At 37.4% G+C, this 18,497-nt stretch overlaps 1 protein-coding gene across 9 annotated transcripts in view; it reads right to left on the bottom strand.

Moving 5' to 3' along the window:
- DYSF (dysferlin) overlaps window positions 1-18,497 on the bottom strand; it is a 352,788-nt gene that overhangs the window by 28,694 nt on the left and 305,597 nt on the right. For all 9 annotated transcript variants that reach the window (XM_063457567.1, XM_063457574.1, XM_063457569.1 and 6 more), the window contains 8 exons: window positions 16,573-16,671; window positions 9,823-9,951; window positions 8,559-8,714; window positions 8,376-8,467; window positions 7,059-7,229; window positions 5,203-5,345; window positions 3,714-3,853; window positions 1,989-2,077 (listed from right to left, as the gene is read on the bottom strand). In XM_063457567.1, coding sequence (XP_063313637.1) covers window positions 1,989-2,077; window positions 3,714-3,853; window positions 5,203-5,345; window positions 7,059-7,229; window positions 8,376-8,467; window positions 8,559-8,714; window positions 9,823-9,951; window positions 16,573-16,671 — 1,019 coding nt within the window. The remainder of the gene's footprint in view (window positions 1-1,988; window positions 2,078-3,713; window positions 3,854-5,202; window positions 5,346-7,058; window positions 7,230-8,375; window positions 8,468-8,558; window positions 8,715-9,822; window positions 9,952-16,572; window positions 16,672-18,497) is intronic.

Genomic DNA, 18,497 nt, shown 5'->3' with positions numbered 1-18,497 from the left:
ACCGTGTATAATATCAGGTTTAATATGACCGTGTATAATATCAGGTATAATATTACCGTGTATAATATCCGGTATAATACGGCCACGTATAATATTAGGTATAATATGACCGTGTATAATATCAGGTATAATATTACCGTGTATAATATCAGGTATAATATGGCTGTGTATAATATAAGGTATAATATGACCATGTATAATATCAGGTATAATACAGCCATGTATAATATCAGGTATAATATGACCGTGTATAATATCAGGTATAATACGGACACGTATTATATTAGGTATAATATGACTGTGTATAATATCAGGTATAATATGACCATGTATAATATCAGCCTAGGTATGATATGGCTGTGTATAATATCAGGTTAGGCATGATATGGCCAGGTATAATATCAGTTATAATATCAGGTATAACATGACCGTGTATTATATCAGGTTTAATATGACCGTGTATAATATCCGGTATAGTACGGCCACGTATAATATTAGGTATAATATGACCATGTATAATATCAGGTATAATACAGCCATGTATAATATCAGGTATAATATGACTGTATAATATCAGGTATAATATGACCGTGTATAATATCAGCCCAGGTATGATATGGTCGTGTATAATATCAGGCTAGGTATGATATGGCCGTGTATAATATCAGGTATAATATTACCGTGTATAATATCAGGCATAATATGGCTGTGTATAATATAAGGTATAACATGACCATGTATAATATCAGGTATAATACAGCCATGTATAATATCAGGTATAATATGACTGTGTATAATATCAGGTATAACATGACCATGTATAATATCAGGTTTAATATGACTGTGTATAATATCAGGTATAATATGACCGTGTATAATATCCGGTATAATACGGCCACGTATAATATTAGGTATAATATGACCGTGTATAATATCCGGTATAATATGGCCGTGTATAATATCAGGTATAATATGACCGTGTTTAATATCAGGTATAACAGAGCCACGTATAATATCAGGTATAATATGGCTGTGTATAATATCAGGTATAATACAGCCACGTATAATATCAGGTATAACATGGCAGTGTATAATATCAGGTATAATACAGCCACGTATAATATTAGGTATAATATGACCGTGTATAATATCAGGTATAATATGACCGTGTTTTATATCAGGTATAATACAGTCACGTATAATATCAGGTATAATACGGCCACGTATTATATTAGGTATAATATGACTGTGTTTAATATCAGGTATAATATGGCCGTGTATAATATCAGGTATAATATGACCGTGTTTAATATCAGGTAAAATACAGCCACGTATAATATCAGGTATAATATGGCCGTGTATAATATCAGGTATAATACAGCCACGTATAATATTAGGTATAATATGACCATGTATAATATCAGGTATAATAAGACCGTGTATAATATCAGGTATAATACAGCCACGTATAATATTAGGTATAATATGACCATGTATAATATCAGGTATAATATGGCCGTGTATAATATCAGGTATAATACAGCCACATATAATATCAGGTATAATATGGCCGTGTATAATATCAGGTATAATACAGCCACGTAACGTATAATATCAGGTATAATATGACCGTGTATAATATCAGGTATAATACGGCCACGTATTATATTAGGCATAATAAGTCCACATATTATATTAGGTATAATATGACCGTGTAACCGTGTTTAATATCATGTATAATACAGCCACGTATAATATCAGGTATAATAAGTCCACATATTATATTAGGTATAATATGACTGTGTATAATATCAGGTTAGGTATAATAAAGGCATGTATGATGTCAATTTAGGTATATTATGGCTGTGTATAACGAGACTCGGCATAATGTTACCATATAAATGGGATAGAAACCCCATTTTTTACCTACAGTCAAATATATACAAAGATTGTTGGCATATTTTGCTTGGAATGGTGAAGTATATTACCGTTTTGCTTTCCGGGGAGTAATATTGAATGGAGGGCCTGGGACACCGAGGGATTTGGGAAATACATCTACCCACATTTGCAGCTTGCCCTACAAAGACAGAAAGTATGGTTAGTTTGAAAGTTATTCACTATTAAAGAGATCTGGAACAAAGCGCTATAATCCCTTAATGGGCAATAATTTGTGATGCTGTAAAACATAGAAACATAGAATGTGACGACAGATAAGAACCATTCGGCCCATCTAGTCTGCCCAATTTACTAAATACTTTCATTAGTTCCTGGCCTTACCGTAATAACATCATGGTCTCCAAAAATACTTTTCCATAATGGAAAAGTTCTCCTATTTATGAATGGTGGTGTCAATGCTAAATAAGACAAGCCCTTGGCATAGGACGTTCAACACTGGCATACGATATTTAATCACCAGATTGTGAAGACAAAATTTAACATTTAGCCCTTAATGGATTAGAAAGGCTGACAGTACCTCAACATATTAAAGAAACCTTTTAAATCAGATAATGTACTTCCGAACTATCATTACTGAACTGCCATTATCGAAACGGTCATTTTCACCAGTTAGCTTGAAGATGACGAAGAATTAAGGGAATGTTCAAAGAAAATGAGGACAATTCACGATGACATATCTCAATGATCAGAAGTATTAGGTACATTCAGATAAAATGCTCTGTGCCAATTCTGAACGAGAAATGCTGACCTTAAAGAAGGTCTCGGGAACATGCCAATATTATATACTGAGACCTATCACAGGCTGCCAGTCTGACAATATGGGTGAACTTATACTGCACAGAGAGACACTGTAACCAGGGTAGAGATTCTTGTATTCAGCCAATCACATACTGTATTGTATGAGGATATGCATTATCCATTGGTATACGCAGGAGGAACGATATTTTCTCAGCATGAAGATCCACATTTTCCATTACCATTACGTAGAGCACAGTTGCCTGAAGTCCCTTTTAAATATTGGGTGTTACTGAAGAATAGCTAAAGAGTGCACTGCGATACTAGACTTGCTTATTGTCAGGCTCTCACAGGAGATCCCCCTGAGGAAGGCTAGACGTTGAAACGTTGGGGTTTGACTATCTCCTGCTCTAGGTCAGTATGCCTGTGGATACATTGCTATATGGGTTTCGAGTTTTAGTAACTCTATATTAGGCTTTATGTGGTTATGAGTATCCTTTAAACCGTTTGCATTGCCTATGCTGTACATTGCACTTTGCTTGTATGATTTTTCCTGATTCACCGTTTGAATACAAATCTTTTTTATGTGCAATTGTTTTTGGCGTGCTTTGGGTTTATTTTCTACTATGGTCTTGGACCTGGTGGGGGAACAAGTTTTCTCATTCAGCACTCAGCACTTTCCTAACCACATATTCCACTAAATCAAACCATTTCAGTTGAGCGCTTACTATAATCCTGTATGCTCACAGTCAGAGGCCATAAAGGCTCTTTTGGATTGCGTTCCACCATTTGTGAACTCCCCACAATTCTCTGTTTAGTTAATTATGCCTATAAAGCACCAAGCTACACTATTGAACACGTATTTGCTTGAATTGCAAACTTTCCCCACTCAGCCATATAGAAAAAAGCTCACAAGCAATAGGTTAATTTTTATTAGTGTTTGAAATACAAGGACCTCTCTGATCATTATAAAGAACTCAGAAGAACATCATGTGATTTTGTGAGAGCTGGGACATCCATACCTGTTCGATATCAGGTTGCAGAGGGCTGTAGAGAGACCTGGTCTCTACATGTTCGAACACCAGGCCTTGCTGTCGCAGGACGTGCAGAGCGAGGCGCTCATCTGGTGACCCCAAGTGTGGGTTTGGAAACTTGCTGTCATCTGAAACAAATATTGAAAAAAAAAAAAATACCTCACTTTCCATTTAAACCTACATTGAAATGACATTATATATATATATGATATGGTGTCATTCCACAACACTCACAGCAATGTCACTGATCTATATTCATAGCACTAATACTACATAACATGTCACATATAATCATTGGGGCACGCCCCCTATAGTACACTGAAACAGACACTCTATGCACAGAGATATAGAGATGTACAGAATCTGAGATCATGAACATTAACCTAGTGGTATTTACTAACTTGGGATAGCAGTTTAATGTGTTTCTTTAATAAATACAACAACGGTGAGTACATGTGGCACATTATAGTTTTCACACTGACAGCAGGATGAGGACTTAGTTTTCATTATCTGGTTGAAAAGGACTTTTCCGTAGTAGAACGTCTGTATTTGGTGTAAATGACAATCATTCTTAAAACAAGATCTCAGCCACTGAATGGCTTTAAACTGTGAATGGAACAGATATTGTTAATGCAGATATAGAAATGCTACATTAGCAAAAGCAGATACCATATTGGGTTGCTCCGTTTTGATCAAACTGCTCGTCAATGGTTTCCCCAAAAATTGATGGAGGGCATCTACATCCTAATGTCACCACAACCAATACACCAGCATAGTGGTTTTGCTGATTGTTTTGCCCACTTTAATAGTGCATTTTTTTTTTAAACATTGGCTAACACATCGTCCCCGTGGGTGTTCTTTTAAATAATATGTCTTTAAATTTCAGTACCAGTCTTTTATCCTGCCAATGGATGCCAGTAGCATAAGCTGATATCAAATTTAAGGGCCATTTGTTTTCACACAAAGTCAGAGTGTATTTAGCATGCGGGTGAAAAAGTCATCCCATGCCCCCTTTTATTAATGACAGCGTCACCTTGCAATTACTCCTCCTATTTATTCCACGTCTCCTCCCCTCGTGCAAACATCCACCTACATTCTTTGAAGATTCTCCTTCTCATGCACGTCATGCATATCCATGATTTCATGTCTAGCAATGTGGCCGGGATGTACGAGTACTTCAGTTTTCTGAATCATACTGCACATCAACGGACTATAACAAGATAAGCTGACATCTTATGGCAAGCACTGACATAACCTGAAGCCAAACGTTTCCTTTCCAACTATTTGAATTTTTATATCTTCAGAGCTCATTTAACCTACATAAATGAATTCAATGTGTATTGTGATCACTTACATCCGAATTGAAAAACGAGCAGATGGTTCAGCCGTACTGAGTTTGCTCCATAATTGTTGTGAATGAGACAAATACATGCAGGTTAAAACATATACATTAGGACAGAGAAGGCTAATTACTCACCGAGGTCAGTAAGCCCATATTCCTCATTCCTAAACAATATTGTATGTTTTTGGTAGACTGGGAGTTTGCAGTTACGTTGTTGGGCAAAAATATGTAGAAGTTGAGAAGGTCGTAGTTGGTCCCTCCATTGATTAGGTCCAGATCTAAATGCGAAGCGAGTTCATAATAAAATAGCATCACAATTTATAAATTTGATTTCACATTTAATTTTGCTGTAGGAGGAAGTGTTAAGATTAAAGAATATGTCAAACTGTAGGGAAAACCTATTGTCGGATTATGAATGCACTAGTTGTACATGTGCTGTAGTTCATGGACTGGGCCAGGAGTGCCTAAAGGGTAGATTGACAGATTTTGTTGAACTACAATTCCCACAATGCTTTGCGTGCCTTTAGAATGCCTTTAGAATGACAAAGCATCATGGTTTTAGCTGTAGTTTTAAAACATCTGGGGATATATCTTTTGGACAGCCCTGTTCTGGCAAGGAGGAGGCAACCTTTGGTACTCCAGATGTTTTGGACCACATTTCACCTGATGCTTTGCCAGCATTATGTCTGTAAGAGCATTATGAGAATTATATTCATCAATATTTTGAGTGTCCAAGGTTTCCTACCCCAGGTCTAGGCAATGGAAGAATATGAAACAAAAATGACAAGAGAATGCACACTTCCAATGAACAACCAAACTTCCATTTAAGATTCCTTGACAGAGGCTGATTTGGTATTCCATGCATTAGATTGATTGTGTTTTTTGTTGTTATTTTTCCTTTTTGTCATGTTTTCTTATGAACTTTGGGTTTGATTTGTATGTTCTTTGGTTAGAAACACGTAATCCATGCATGTGAGATATAGGACTAAAGTTAAGATCCTGACACTTGCTTACAAATCTCTACACAAATCTCTACACAGTGCTGCTCCGACCTACTTATCCTCACTAATACACAAATATGTCCCGTCTAGGCCCCTACACTCTGCCGGAGACCTACATCTAACCTCTGTTCGTACTCCTACCTCTGATACTCACCTCAAAGACTTCTCTAGGTCTGCACCCTTCCTATGGAACGCCCTTCCCCTCTCTGTTAGACTTTCACTCAGTCTCCACTCCCTCAAAAAATCTTTGTAAACGTACTTCTTCAGTAAAGCATTTCAATTAAACTGTGAACAGCTTTCCCTCCGGCACCCTGATTCCTCTCCTGCAACTGTCATCAAAACAAAACACTAACTCCTCAGTGAATACTATCCTGACAACCTACTTTTCTGCCCCACCCTTATCATTTGTGTCACTATACCCCACTCCCTTTATCATGTAAGCTCATTGAGCAGGGCCCTCACTCCGTCTGTTGCTGGGTGTCCAACTTGTCCAGTTACAAATACGTGTCTGTTAGTCCACCCATTGTACAGCGCTGCGCTATTTGCTGGCGCTTTATAAATAATAATAATAATAATAATAATAATAATGTGTAGTTATGGATTGCTTCTAGACAGGCAGTATATAATAGATTTAGTTTATATACTTCTTTAGATTTTTTTATGAATAACATTTAATGTTTGTTTATATAATAAAGTTGGTTAATACTTTTATTGGTTTTGCTCCTCGTTCTTTTTTTAATGCAAGAACATAAACCTGATTTAAGAAATGAAATCCTTCACGAGTGATGTGGTGGTGGTTTTCAAAGGCTCTGACCATGAATGTCAAAGTCTAAAATATTAATGAAATCCTAAAACATTGTTTCAACAATGATCAGAGACAAAGTAAGTGTTCCCAGATGTTATATCTTCATGGTTATACTTATAATGTTGGCTTCTAAACTGCTATGGCAGAAGCCTCTGTATTGTCTTTTAAGAGTCTGAATTACTTACGTGCAGTAGGTTTGAGGTAAGCCACATCTTGCCCCATACTTGGAAAGAAAACGGTTCTCTAAGTCAATGATGGTCTCTCCAATCTTCTCATCCTTCGACAACAGGTCATAGTCATACAGAGCAATTTTTAGGTCTTTCTCCATGGGCAGGGTACAAGTCAACTCAAACATCCTACCAGAAAAAAATATAGGTTTTAATGACGAATAAACAAATTATGAAAATACAAATTCATTGGGTCTCCAAATGATACAATTTCAACAAAATTGTCATAGAAGGTGATAGCTTTGGTTGAAAACAAATATCCTGGTCCTCTGGAAGATAAAAAAAATTCTCAGCCAAGCACTTAGGAGATTACTTTGAGTCAGTTAGTTGAGGGACCAGACTGGGAATGACTGAAATCCATGAAGAATGAGCAGTTCATCAAGAATAGAGGTCAGCAAAGTAGTGTGTTCAGAATCATGTCAAATAATGTCAATATTATTAGTAATGAAAGCATGTTCATCCAGGGACAAATCAGACTGTTATTTAGGAGTAATGGAAGGATATTTGCCCTGAGAAGTTCCTTGGAAACATTTTATTGTATATATCTTTTCCAAAGATAACCAGAGATAACAGAAATTCTCTAATCACGGACATAATTTATTTACTGCAGTATGTTCGTGTGTAGACAACTTGATTAATGAAGTAAGTTCTACATGAAAGGATCAGATTTGCCCTATCAGGAATAAATATGCTTGTGTTAGATAAGGGAGGTACAACGGTAACGCAATAACAGCTGATGGTATACTAAACTAAGAGGTTTAAGTAAGTATAAAGTTACTGTAACAAATAAAATGAGCATCAAATACTAAATTATTTGTATGAGTTAGAGGGACAATTCTACAGAGCATAACTGCTAGAGCCTATTGCAATGGTTAAGGTACAAAGAGTCTCTGAATGGTACCCAAAGCCCACCCCTCTTGGGAGCACAAATATAATGCAGAATTCTATTTTAGAATGACCATACAACTTTGATCGACAATGGTTGTGAATGCAGGTGCTTATCATTGCTGGTTTCACAATCTGTCATTTCTGTCCAAATTTATATGGAATGAAAGTCGCACATTATTTTGACAGCAGTGGAGAGGCAGGACATTGTGTGCTGGCAGAACTCTCATTTTTGGCAAACCACTAAAAATGTGGGAGTGCATCCAAAAACTCCACACAATAATAAGCACCGTAGGAAACTTTACTACGTTTGAATAATATATTTCATCATTATCTTTATTTATGCAAAAAAATGTTACCTCCCTGAATTTAATTGTTAGTATGACTTACTTTCCAAAGACAGGCTCTAGTGTACAGGGAATGTAATTTTCTTGGTCATTAGCAGACTTTTTCCCAATTGATATTTTCACGTAGGGATCACACTAGACAATAAGCAAACAATGATTATCAAAAACAGCTTAGTGCCATAAAAGGTGAGCTTTGTACTGAAAACTCTAAAGTCACAATGCTTACCTTGCCGTTGGTGTCTTTGGGCTGCAACCCAAGGGCACGGACAACATAGACCCGTACGAGACACTCCTGAGGACCCTTTGCTGGGAGTTGTCGAAACTGGCGAGCTGGCATGGGTGAAGATGGGTCATCAGGGAGGGGATAGATTTTAAAGGACCCCTATTAGAAATTTAGGAAACATCACTCTTACAATTCAAATGTAAAAGAATTTAGAATATAGTAATGTAGCAAACAAAGAACAAGAATTACATTTAGTTTTTTACTGTACACGGACTGGTTTTGCTCAAGAAGGGATCCAGGAGTGACTAATAATCCCTGATTGTGATAGTACATTTTGGTTACAGAAGAAGCTCAAATAAATAATTAATTTATACAGAAAAAAGAAAAAAAAACATTTGGGATTCTGTCACATTATATTCAAAAGTATATCCTACTCCACAGCAATCCTTCCAGTTGGTATTATTTGTAGGTATGAACTGTTAAATAATATATTGCACAGTTATAATTATATCACTGTCCTTCGCCAGGAGTAGTTCTGGGAGCCATTTATAACTAACATTACACTGCACAAAACATTAAACTGAAAGATATATTCATAACAAAATCTTATCTAATTTGGCTTAAGTTGGAGTTCCAAAAATAGGACCTTACCTAAGCAGGAAGCATGCCTATTAACAACAATCATTATTTAAGCAGATTATTTAAGTAGGCAGACCTGAGCGTCACCAATTGAACTAGTCTCTATAAGGGAACAGGAGATAAAGACACAATATCTGTCTAATCTGGGTGTAAGTAATGGAATGACAATATATGGACAAAGACAACACCAGCCATGACTCGCTATTTGTGCTTACTTTATTTATAACTCTTCCCTAATTATCTTACTGCCAGCATTTCAGATGCTTTTTATATGAAGATCCCCTTCATCATCTTCTGTCCTATAAGTTTCTATAAGTGTATAAAGTACTTTGCATTGTTTGTTTTTTATATACGTCATAGGCTTTTTTAACTTGATATTTTAGTTAGCTGGATTTGTCTGTATCCTGTTACACATTTGTTTCAAAAACACTTTCTACTGTGCTTTGATCTCTCTGTATCTTCAACCCATTCCTAGATAGGATTCAGATGTTTTCACAAAAATAATATAATATTCCTCAACCAGTTTAATGAACACTGAAGAACTGCTAGTAGGTTAGTGATTGAAGATCATAAAAAACACAATTTCTGTTTTACTATAATTGTATCAGATACACAAATTTCACCAGACCTTGAATTCCCCGACCAAGGATGGATCTTCAGCCTCATCTTGGGTCTTCCCTCTGTAGAGCTTGAAGGTTCGGCAAAAGTCGGACAGGCCATCATAATCATCTATTTTTTCCAGCTCTGTGTCAAGAACCTGAAAAATTAAAATGCCAGAAATGGAAGTATTGTACAGTATGGTAAGGCTAATGACCATCAAACAGATGTAGATAAATCCCATAAATATAGGGTTGTTTTATGCTGCTGGGAGGACATGGTGTGATTCAATATATGATATGGGGAATGTGTGAGTGAATATGGGATAGGGAGATCAATTAACACAGAAAGGAGGCTATAGGCAATTTAAACAAGGACATACAGGTGATGGCAAGAGACAGGACTACATACAAGGTGCGAGAAAGAGAAGGGCTACATACAAGGTGCGAGAAAGAGAAGGGCTACATACAAGGTGCGAGAAAGAGAAGGGCTACATACAAGGTGCGAGAAAGAGAAGGGCTACATACAAGGTGCGAGAAAGGGAAGGGCTACATAAAAGGGAAGAGAAAGAGAAGGGCTACATACAAAGGCAGGAAAGAGATGGGGATACATATAAGGGACGGAAAGAGATGGGGACTACTTATAAGGTGAAGAAAGAGATATTGGCTACATACAAAGGCAGGAAAGAGATGGGGATACATATAAGGGACGGAAAGAGATGGGGACTACTTATAAGGTGAAGAAAGAGATATTGGTTACATACAAAGGCAGGAAAGAGATGGGGATACATATAAGGGACGGAAAGAGATGGGGACTACTTATAAGGTGAAGAAAGAGATATTGGTTACATACAAAGGCAGGAAAGAGATGGGGATACATATAAGGGACGGAAAGAGATGGGGACTACTTATAAGGTGAAGAAAGAGATATTGGTTACATACAAAGGCAGGAAAGAGATGGGGAAACATATAAGGGACGGAAAGAGATGGGGACTACTTATAAGGTGAAGAAAGAGATATTGGTTACATACAAAGTCAGGAGAGGGATGTGGGCTTCATACAGGGGCAGTAGATGGGGTGCCATACAAAGGTGGTGGCTAAGCAGAATGATACAGGTTGAGCTTAAATGAACATAAACATTAATACCTGCTTAGTAGAATATCAGTCTTTCAATGAATATATCGATAATAACAATATCATATAAAAAAATAGCTATTCCCCATTTTATTGCATATCATTTGATACAATCTAATATATGCAGTGACATGGTGGATGGCTATTTGGGGAAGACAGTGAATGAAATAGTTTTTACTGAAAACAAGAAAATATATTAACCTTCTAGTAAAGGGACCCTATAACCCGCGGGCTGAGAGTTAAAGTGACCAAAATGTTAACTATTACGAAAAGTAAAATCACGAGGGTCATTGGTTGATCATATAGAACAAACTGACCTGGAAATTGTTCAATGGAGACTGTAAAAACAGCCTTTAACTCATAAAGCATATTTCAATGAATTATTAGGGTTTAAAATTGTAGTAATTGCATCTTAGCCTCGCTATTCCCTCTCCATGCATTTTCTATATAGAGAGCTGCAACGATGCCAAATAATTATTATTTTGTAATACTTAATTTACAGTACGGACAGCCAAGAGCTTGTTGGATGCCAGCTCAAGTGCAGCTGTTGCAAACGTTCCAAGTAGTCTATTAAGTTGTGTTCTGTTTTTGTGTGGTCAACACCCAAAAAGGTTTCTCACACTAATATTGGCGCGTTCCTTGCTTAACTGGCATTTCTATTTCCATAAAGCCAATCACCATTACATGACGGTTTTAGGCTGAACTGAAAGGTATTTCTGAACCCTTTTAGCCTTCATGGCGGATAAAGCAGCAGACAAGAAAACCGCACAAAGTATCTCATGAACCAGGGGAGGAGTACAGTCAAATCTGGAGTTTTAACAGATCTATGTAGGACATTTTATTAAAAACATTTGCTCTTAAAAGGTGTGAGATTCCTACAAAACCGCTAAAGCTAGAAAATGGACTGAGCCAGTCAGGACTCGGCACACAACAAAGAAAACTTAGCCTTGCAACAATTGTCAAACAAGACAATGGTCATTTATCAAAACATGTCTGCTGGAAAAACCACCGAGGTTGATGGGATGAACTCAGGGGAGAATGAAAGAATGCACTGCCCAAAACAGACAAAATTGGACCAAAGTGAACTTGAAGTCTTGTGTTTTTAGCTACCTTGTTGGATCAAATGTCTTTCTAACGGAGAGTATTGCTTACCAGGCTTTATAATTTAAACAATGTTTGTAGAGTCTTTCAGTTGGCCTACACTGTGGCTTAAAAACATGCCAACGTTACAGTCTGGGAAGAAATAAGTTTAACTGGAACAAAAATAAATATGTCAATGCTGTCATTGTTTAATTAATTGTATTAATGGCCAGTTCAGAACAAAAATAAAAGTACAGTGATCAGATTTATTAGAGTAGATGGGATACTTTGATACATATGAGGAAGCTACTCACAAACATGTTACAACATAGTGGGCTACCTCAACTCCCAGCTGTTGTAGACAAAACTCCCATGATGCTTTGCAAGCCTTTTTAAGGTGCTGCTGGTACCTTTAAAGGGACACTGAAGGCACTGTAACTGCTTTGACTCATTGAAGTGGTTACAGTGTCTGGAGTCCCATAGCACTGTCTTTCATTCAGTGTTCAATTGGTTTAATGTTAAACAACTCTCCTCAGTAGCCTATTCCATTTCTGCTTCTTGGACTAATGAGGAAAAGGCAATGGGTGGCTGTGATTGGCTGAGTGTGTCAGCTGACCACATTCAACCCACCACAGTGCCCATTGGTATGACTAGATGGAATAATCTATGCCTTAGCCATAGCTCCAGGTCAAGCTCCTTGAGGCCATAGAACCTTATTTACTATTTAACTGATCAAAAGTGGTTTAAAACTGAATGTAAAGACCGGGCCAGGGGACTCCAGGCACTATTCGCTGTACTAAAAATTCAATGAGGTAAAATGAGGATCAGGGTGTTGCAGTAGAAATTGCTTACCTAGATTTCAGTAAGGTGTTTGACACTGTTCCACATAGAAGGCTTATCAATAAAACTGCAAGGTCTTGATGGTAAGGTATGTCTTTTTGCTGATGATACCAAAATTTGCAGCAGGGTTGATGTTCCAGAAGGGATAAGTCAAATGGCAAATGATTTAGAAAAATTAGAAAAATGGTCAGAGCTGTGGCAACTGACATTTAATGTGGATAAGTGCAAGATGTTGCACCTTGGACGTAAAAACCCAAGGGCAGAGTATAGGATATGTGATACCCTACTAACCTCAACATCTGAGGAAAGGGATTTAGGGGTGATTATTTCTGATGACTTAAAGGTAGGAAGACAATGTAACAGAGCAGCAGGAAATGCTAGCAGAGTGCTTGGTTGTATAGGGAGAGGTATTGGCAGTAGAAAGAGGGAAGTTCTCATGCCATTATACAGAACACTGGTGAGACCTCACTTGGAGTATTGTACGCAGTACTGGAGACAGTATCTTCAAAATTATATTGATACCTTAGAGAGAGTTCAAAGAAGGGCTACTAAATTGGTTCATGGATTGCAGGATAAAACTTACCAGGAAAGGTTAAAGGATCTTAACATGTATAGCTTGGTGGAAAGACGAGACAGGGGGGATATGATAGAAACATTTAAATACATAAAGGGAATCAACACAGTAAAGGAGGAGACTATATTTAAACAAAGAAAAACTACCACAACCAGAGGACATAGTCTAAAATTAGAGGGGCAAAGGTTTAAAAATAATCTCAGGAAGTATTACTTTACTGAGATGGTAGTGGATGCATGGAATAGCCTTCCAGCTGAAGTGGTAGAAGTTAACACAGTAAAGGAGTTTAAGCATGCGTGGGATAGGCATAAGGCTATTCGAACTATAAGATAAGGCCAGGGACTAATGAAAGTATTTAGAAAATTGGGCAGACTAGATGGGCCGAATGGTTCTTATCTGCCGTCACATTCTATGTTTCTATGTTAAATGGTTTTAGTGCCTACAGTGTTCCTTTAAGCTGGAGTTAGCACATGGAGCTTCAATTCAGCCCCAGGAGATCAAGCGTTCTGCAAATTCAGTAACTGTATCTTTGAACTGCTTTGAGTTTGGTGTTCATTGAATTTAAATGATTGCAGTCAGGGTTGAACTCACTCTAGTTTAAGTTGCAATAGTCCCACATGGGTTCCTTCTGAGTTGGCACTCATGCCTGTTTAATGGAATACCACTAGTGATACAAATACTGAACAACTTCTATCTAGAAAATAATCTTGAGCCTTTACTACGCTAGATGTCTAATGTATGTGGACACCTGCTTGTTTGGAATCACATTCCCAATTCATAGGTTTTGATACATATCTAGTCCGTCCTTCGCTGCCCTGGCAGACTACTCTACTCTAGCACTGTGTGAATGAACAAAAATGGGATACAGCTGAATAACTAAAAAACAAAAGAATACATAGCACATAGTGAAGTACAATAACAATAATTGGATTTAACCCACAATGATTGCACTCACAAAATAGTGTAGAGTAATACGCCTTTAAGCCCACAATGGGCTGAAATGGTATTCAGTAACCTATCCGTGGAAGGCGAATACCATTTCAGCCCATTGTGGTCTTAAAGGCGTATTATTCTACACTATTTCGTGAGTGCAATCATTGTGGGTTAAATCCAATTATTGTTATTGTACTTCACTATGTGCTATGTATTCTTTTGTTTTTTAGTTATTCAGCTGTATCCCATTTTTGTTCATTCACATATCTGTATTTGAGGTTCGTTTGGGGGAAACCTCTTGGGAAGCTGTATTCATCTTACACGCAAGTTAAGTACCTCTGCATATTCCTACCATTGAGCTGGTTAGGTGTACTTGTGTATATTTTTGTGTGTGTATTTTTTTTTTTCTTCTTTATACATCTACTCTAGCACCGACTTATTGGGAACATGGTATCCTGTGATAATATCACTGCCAAAATCACTGAATGGGACAAAACCGTCCCTTCTCATGACAATACTTCTTTTTGGAGACTACTCGGCTGTGTGTTTGGTTTTACACAACGTTTCTCATTGCGTAAAGATGAAAAAAAAGAAATCAAACCTAAAACGTACAAGAGGTTTTCACAATCCACACTAATAAACCCTGCTCGTAGGTTTCAAAAGTTGACCAACTTCACCACTTTACTTCCTACTATAAAAAAATAAGCAAAATAATAATTAAAAAGCACCCAAAGTCTACTCAGTGCCTGCCTGTGACTTGCATGCCAGCTGCCCTGTCCATCCTTACCAGAGAGTGACTCATCACCAGCAATGACCTCCTTCTTACTATCTGGTCCCAATGCTAATATTGCCCATTTGATGCTTTACTATGGAAATGCTGGAGGCATCACTACGCATCTTTGATCCAGCTCTGTAATCCAATAAACATTGTAATCTATGCAGGCAGGGACGCACCAGTCCAATTAGCTTTCAGCTAAATAGAAGGACTCTGTGATAGATATGGTCTGTGCATTTGGCTTCCATTCTTTTGATCTAGGGCTTGATATCCACTTTTGTTTTTACTTGAATAAGACATGACTGTTATTTTTCCTATGCTGCTTCTACGCATGCACGTGCCAAGAAAACGTAGCAGGGTTTCCAAAGACGGGATAAACAGCAGCACTGACAGTTTCTCCATTAGTAGCCATAATGTAATTATCAAGTCGTGTATTCCAAGAGGGCTATCCACTTGCCAAAACAAATTATGGCACAATATCGCTTTTGCAGATTTTTCTAATCTACTGTATGATCACTTCATGCATCCTCCCTCAGCTCTCATGAGGAATCTCATGCAATATTTATATTATTATACAGTATCGGCACGCAGACAGATGTCTTTAAACCATATCGACAATGTACAAGTAGAGATAAATTACTAGACTTTTAAGTTTAAAAAGGCCTTCCGTATATTTCTACCTTTCACGTCACCTTGTGTTGTTGTTTTTTACCAGTATCGTTTATTTTCACATTGTTTTAGATATTTTTTTTTTCACCTATTCTACACAATATTGAGGTAAATCTTGAATGATGGCTTTTGTGTTCATGTATTAGAACTCTAGCAGGTGAGAGACAAAAATTCTAAAAAAAATTGTAAAAAAAAAACGGGATCCAAAAATTTGCTACCATGAAGTAGATTTGATTTTATAGTTTGCCAAAAACATAAACATGCCTGCACATTCCGGTAAACATATTTTGATATATTATTGCGAGAACAAAGCTACTTTAACTATACAGAAGATAAATTGTCACCGCACTACATATAAATGTCTTTAATAAATGGCAAAATGATGGTATCTCAGTGCCCCCCAATGACCTTGTCTCGTGTTTATTTAATGGGCTCCTGCAATCTCTACTATGTACCCATAATGTAGCCCTTTGTTCCTCTGGTGGTCTTTTTATATTTATATTATTGGTTAATTATATCATTCTCTGTGTACATTACAGAATCAGTTCACTTGATCACTTTATAGCACCTTATTCCTGTGTTGCTAACAGGAAGATTGTGCTCAATAAACCCATTTCTTTTTTTACACTGGAAGCAGTAAGTTTAAATACAATAATTCCATAGAGCATGGACCAAGGACCTGCGGCCAGTGAAGAGTGATGGCCTGCTACCAGGCTAGTTGGACCCAAAAACGTGTTGCAGGTAATGGAAAGCAGGTGAAAGGAAAACCCTTATTACCTGGAGCGTATCGAAGCCTTTCTCGATGTAGGTTCCACATTTATCCGTCTGACCAATAGAAGCATAAAACTTGCTCCACCAATCAATAAATTCTTCTTCCTGGTAAAAGAGAAACACAATACTTTATTAAACACAATCAATGCTATTTTAAGCATATTCCACCGACGTCTGCTCTGTTTAACCCCTTAAGGACCAAACTTCTGGAATAAAAGGGAATCATGACATGTCACACATGTCATGTGTCCTTAAGGAGTTAAAGGTGGGTTAAGAAATAAATAAATTAGCACTCAGCTTGTAATTCAGTGAGTTTTCAAAACCGTTGGTGGCAATGTTCCGACACCTTAGTCAAGCCATCTATTTAAAGGAACACTCACAGCCTCCGATGCTCAGAGCATGTCCGGAGCTCTCTGACACGGACTACTCTGCGTAGCTCATTTACATTGACTCATCAGCTCACACTGCACTTTCTGTGGACATTTGCCTGACGTCAGGAAATAAACTAAGTAAGGGTGGAACAGGAACACAAATGCAGGACTGCCCAGCCTAACTTAGGAATGTTGGGAGGTACATACCTCCTAAGTATCCCTGTATAGGAGGGGCAGTCCCTATTCTGGGCCTAAATCCCTCTCTCATGTCCTACTGTCTCTCCTTTCTAGAAGCTGCATATTGTTGGTGTGTCTAACAGAGCTCCAAAGCAATACAACTCGTAATTATATTTAACCGCATGGTATTGTGCAAGCGCTGTGAGGGTGAGGGTGCATGCTCCCATATGGCACTGTGAAGCCGATGCAGATAGTTTAGTACAAAGTGACCGTGTTCCCAGGGGATCATGGGGCGATGATTCTGCCATACTTCCTGAGTGTCTCAAGATTGGTGACCAAATTATCTGTAATTCCCAGATTACATTCCAATACCGTATCGACCTCACTGAAAACAATCTCATCATTTGTTAAAGATGAAATCACTCATTTGGTAACCCCTTAAGGAACCAAAGTGTGATGAAAGTATGAAATATCATTGGTCATTAACAGGTTAATAATAAATAGTGGAGTGCTTGGTGAGGTCTGCTATGAAATCAGAATGGCTGTTCTCTACAACTTCATTGTTGCCCTTAAATTCCCACTTCTTAGCAATGACTATAGTACACATCAGCCCCGATACATACCATAAAAAAATCAAAGAAAAAAGAAATGTGTGCAATATCCCAAATCCCTATGTACATTTATATAGTATCACTCAAGTGTTAGATCTCCTACCACTTTAAGACAAATCTCTGCTTCTAGCTTAAAGGTAAAATAATCTGTCTAATGAGACAGAGAGGGGTATTTTTCTAAACCCCAAGACACTTATTAACCCTTAACAGGCAACACATGGGGTGGGCGGCAGCATTGTAACATGGCTGTGTGATACAAAAGCAAATACAAAATGGAGCCCTTATTGCCAAATATCAGAAATGGACGTACTACTTCACATAGCATAAAGGATACAGGACGAACCAGACATTTTTTGAAATGTAATTATGGCCAACTTATTTCTGGGGAATAATTTGCCTTTTAATGGAATATATTAGAAAAGTTATATTTACGTTGGAACTAGCACTTGTTTTTTCAAATCAGATACTGCCAGTAATTTCTCCCCCCCAAAAAATCTAATATTAAGAATATGTTCTGAATTAAATTCCAGCCCTACTAAAACTCCTGCCTTCCTAAAGTTTGTTTTAAACTTATTTTTTTATAAAGTGAGAAGATGCAGCAACCGTAATTTCAGGGACACTATTTTTACAACTGTTTTTTTTTTTTTTTTTTCCAAGAAATACTTTGTTAAGTTTTCTTTTTGATATCTGCAGAAATGTCAATGGCTGCTCCAATCTGCCAGGATCCACATTTCTGTGAGATATATTATATATGACCATCACAAATTCAAAG

This window comes from Pelobates fuscus, chromosome 6, assembly GCF_036172605.1.
Source record: "Pelobates fuscus isolate aPelFus1 chromosome 6, aPelFus1.pri, whole genome shotgun sequence".
Classification (NCBI taxonomy): Eukaryota; Metazoa; Chordata; class Amphibia; order Anura; family Pelobatidae; genus Pelobates; species Pelobates fuscus.
This window is presented reverse-complemented; position numbering and strand designations above follow the sequence as displayed.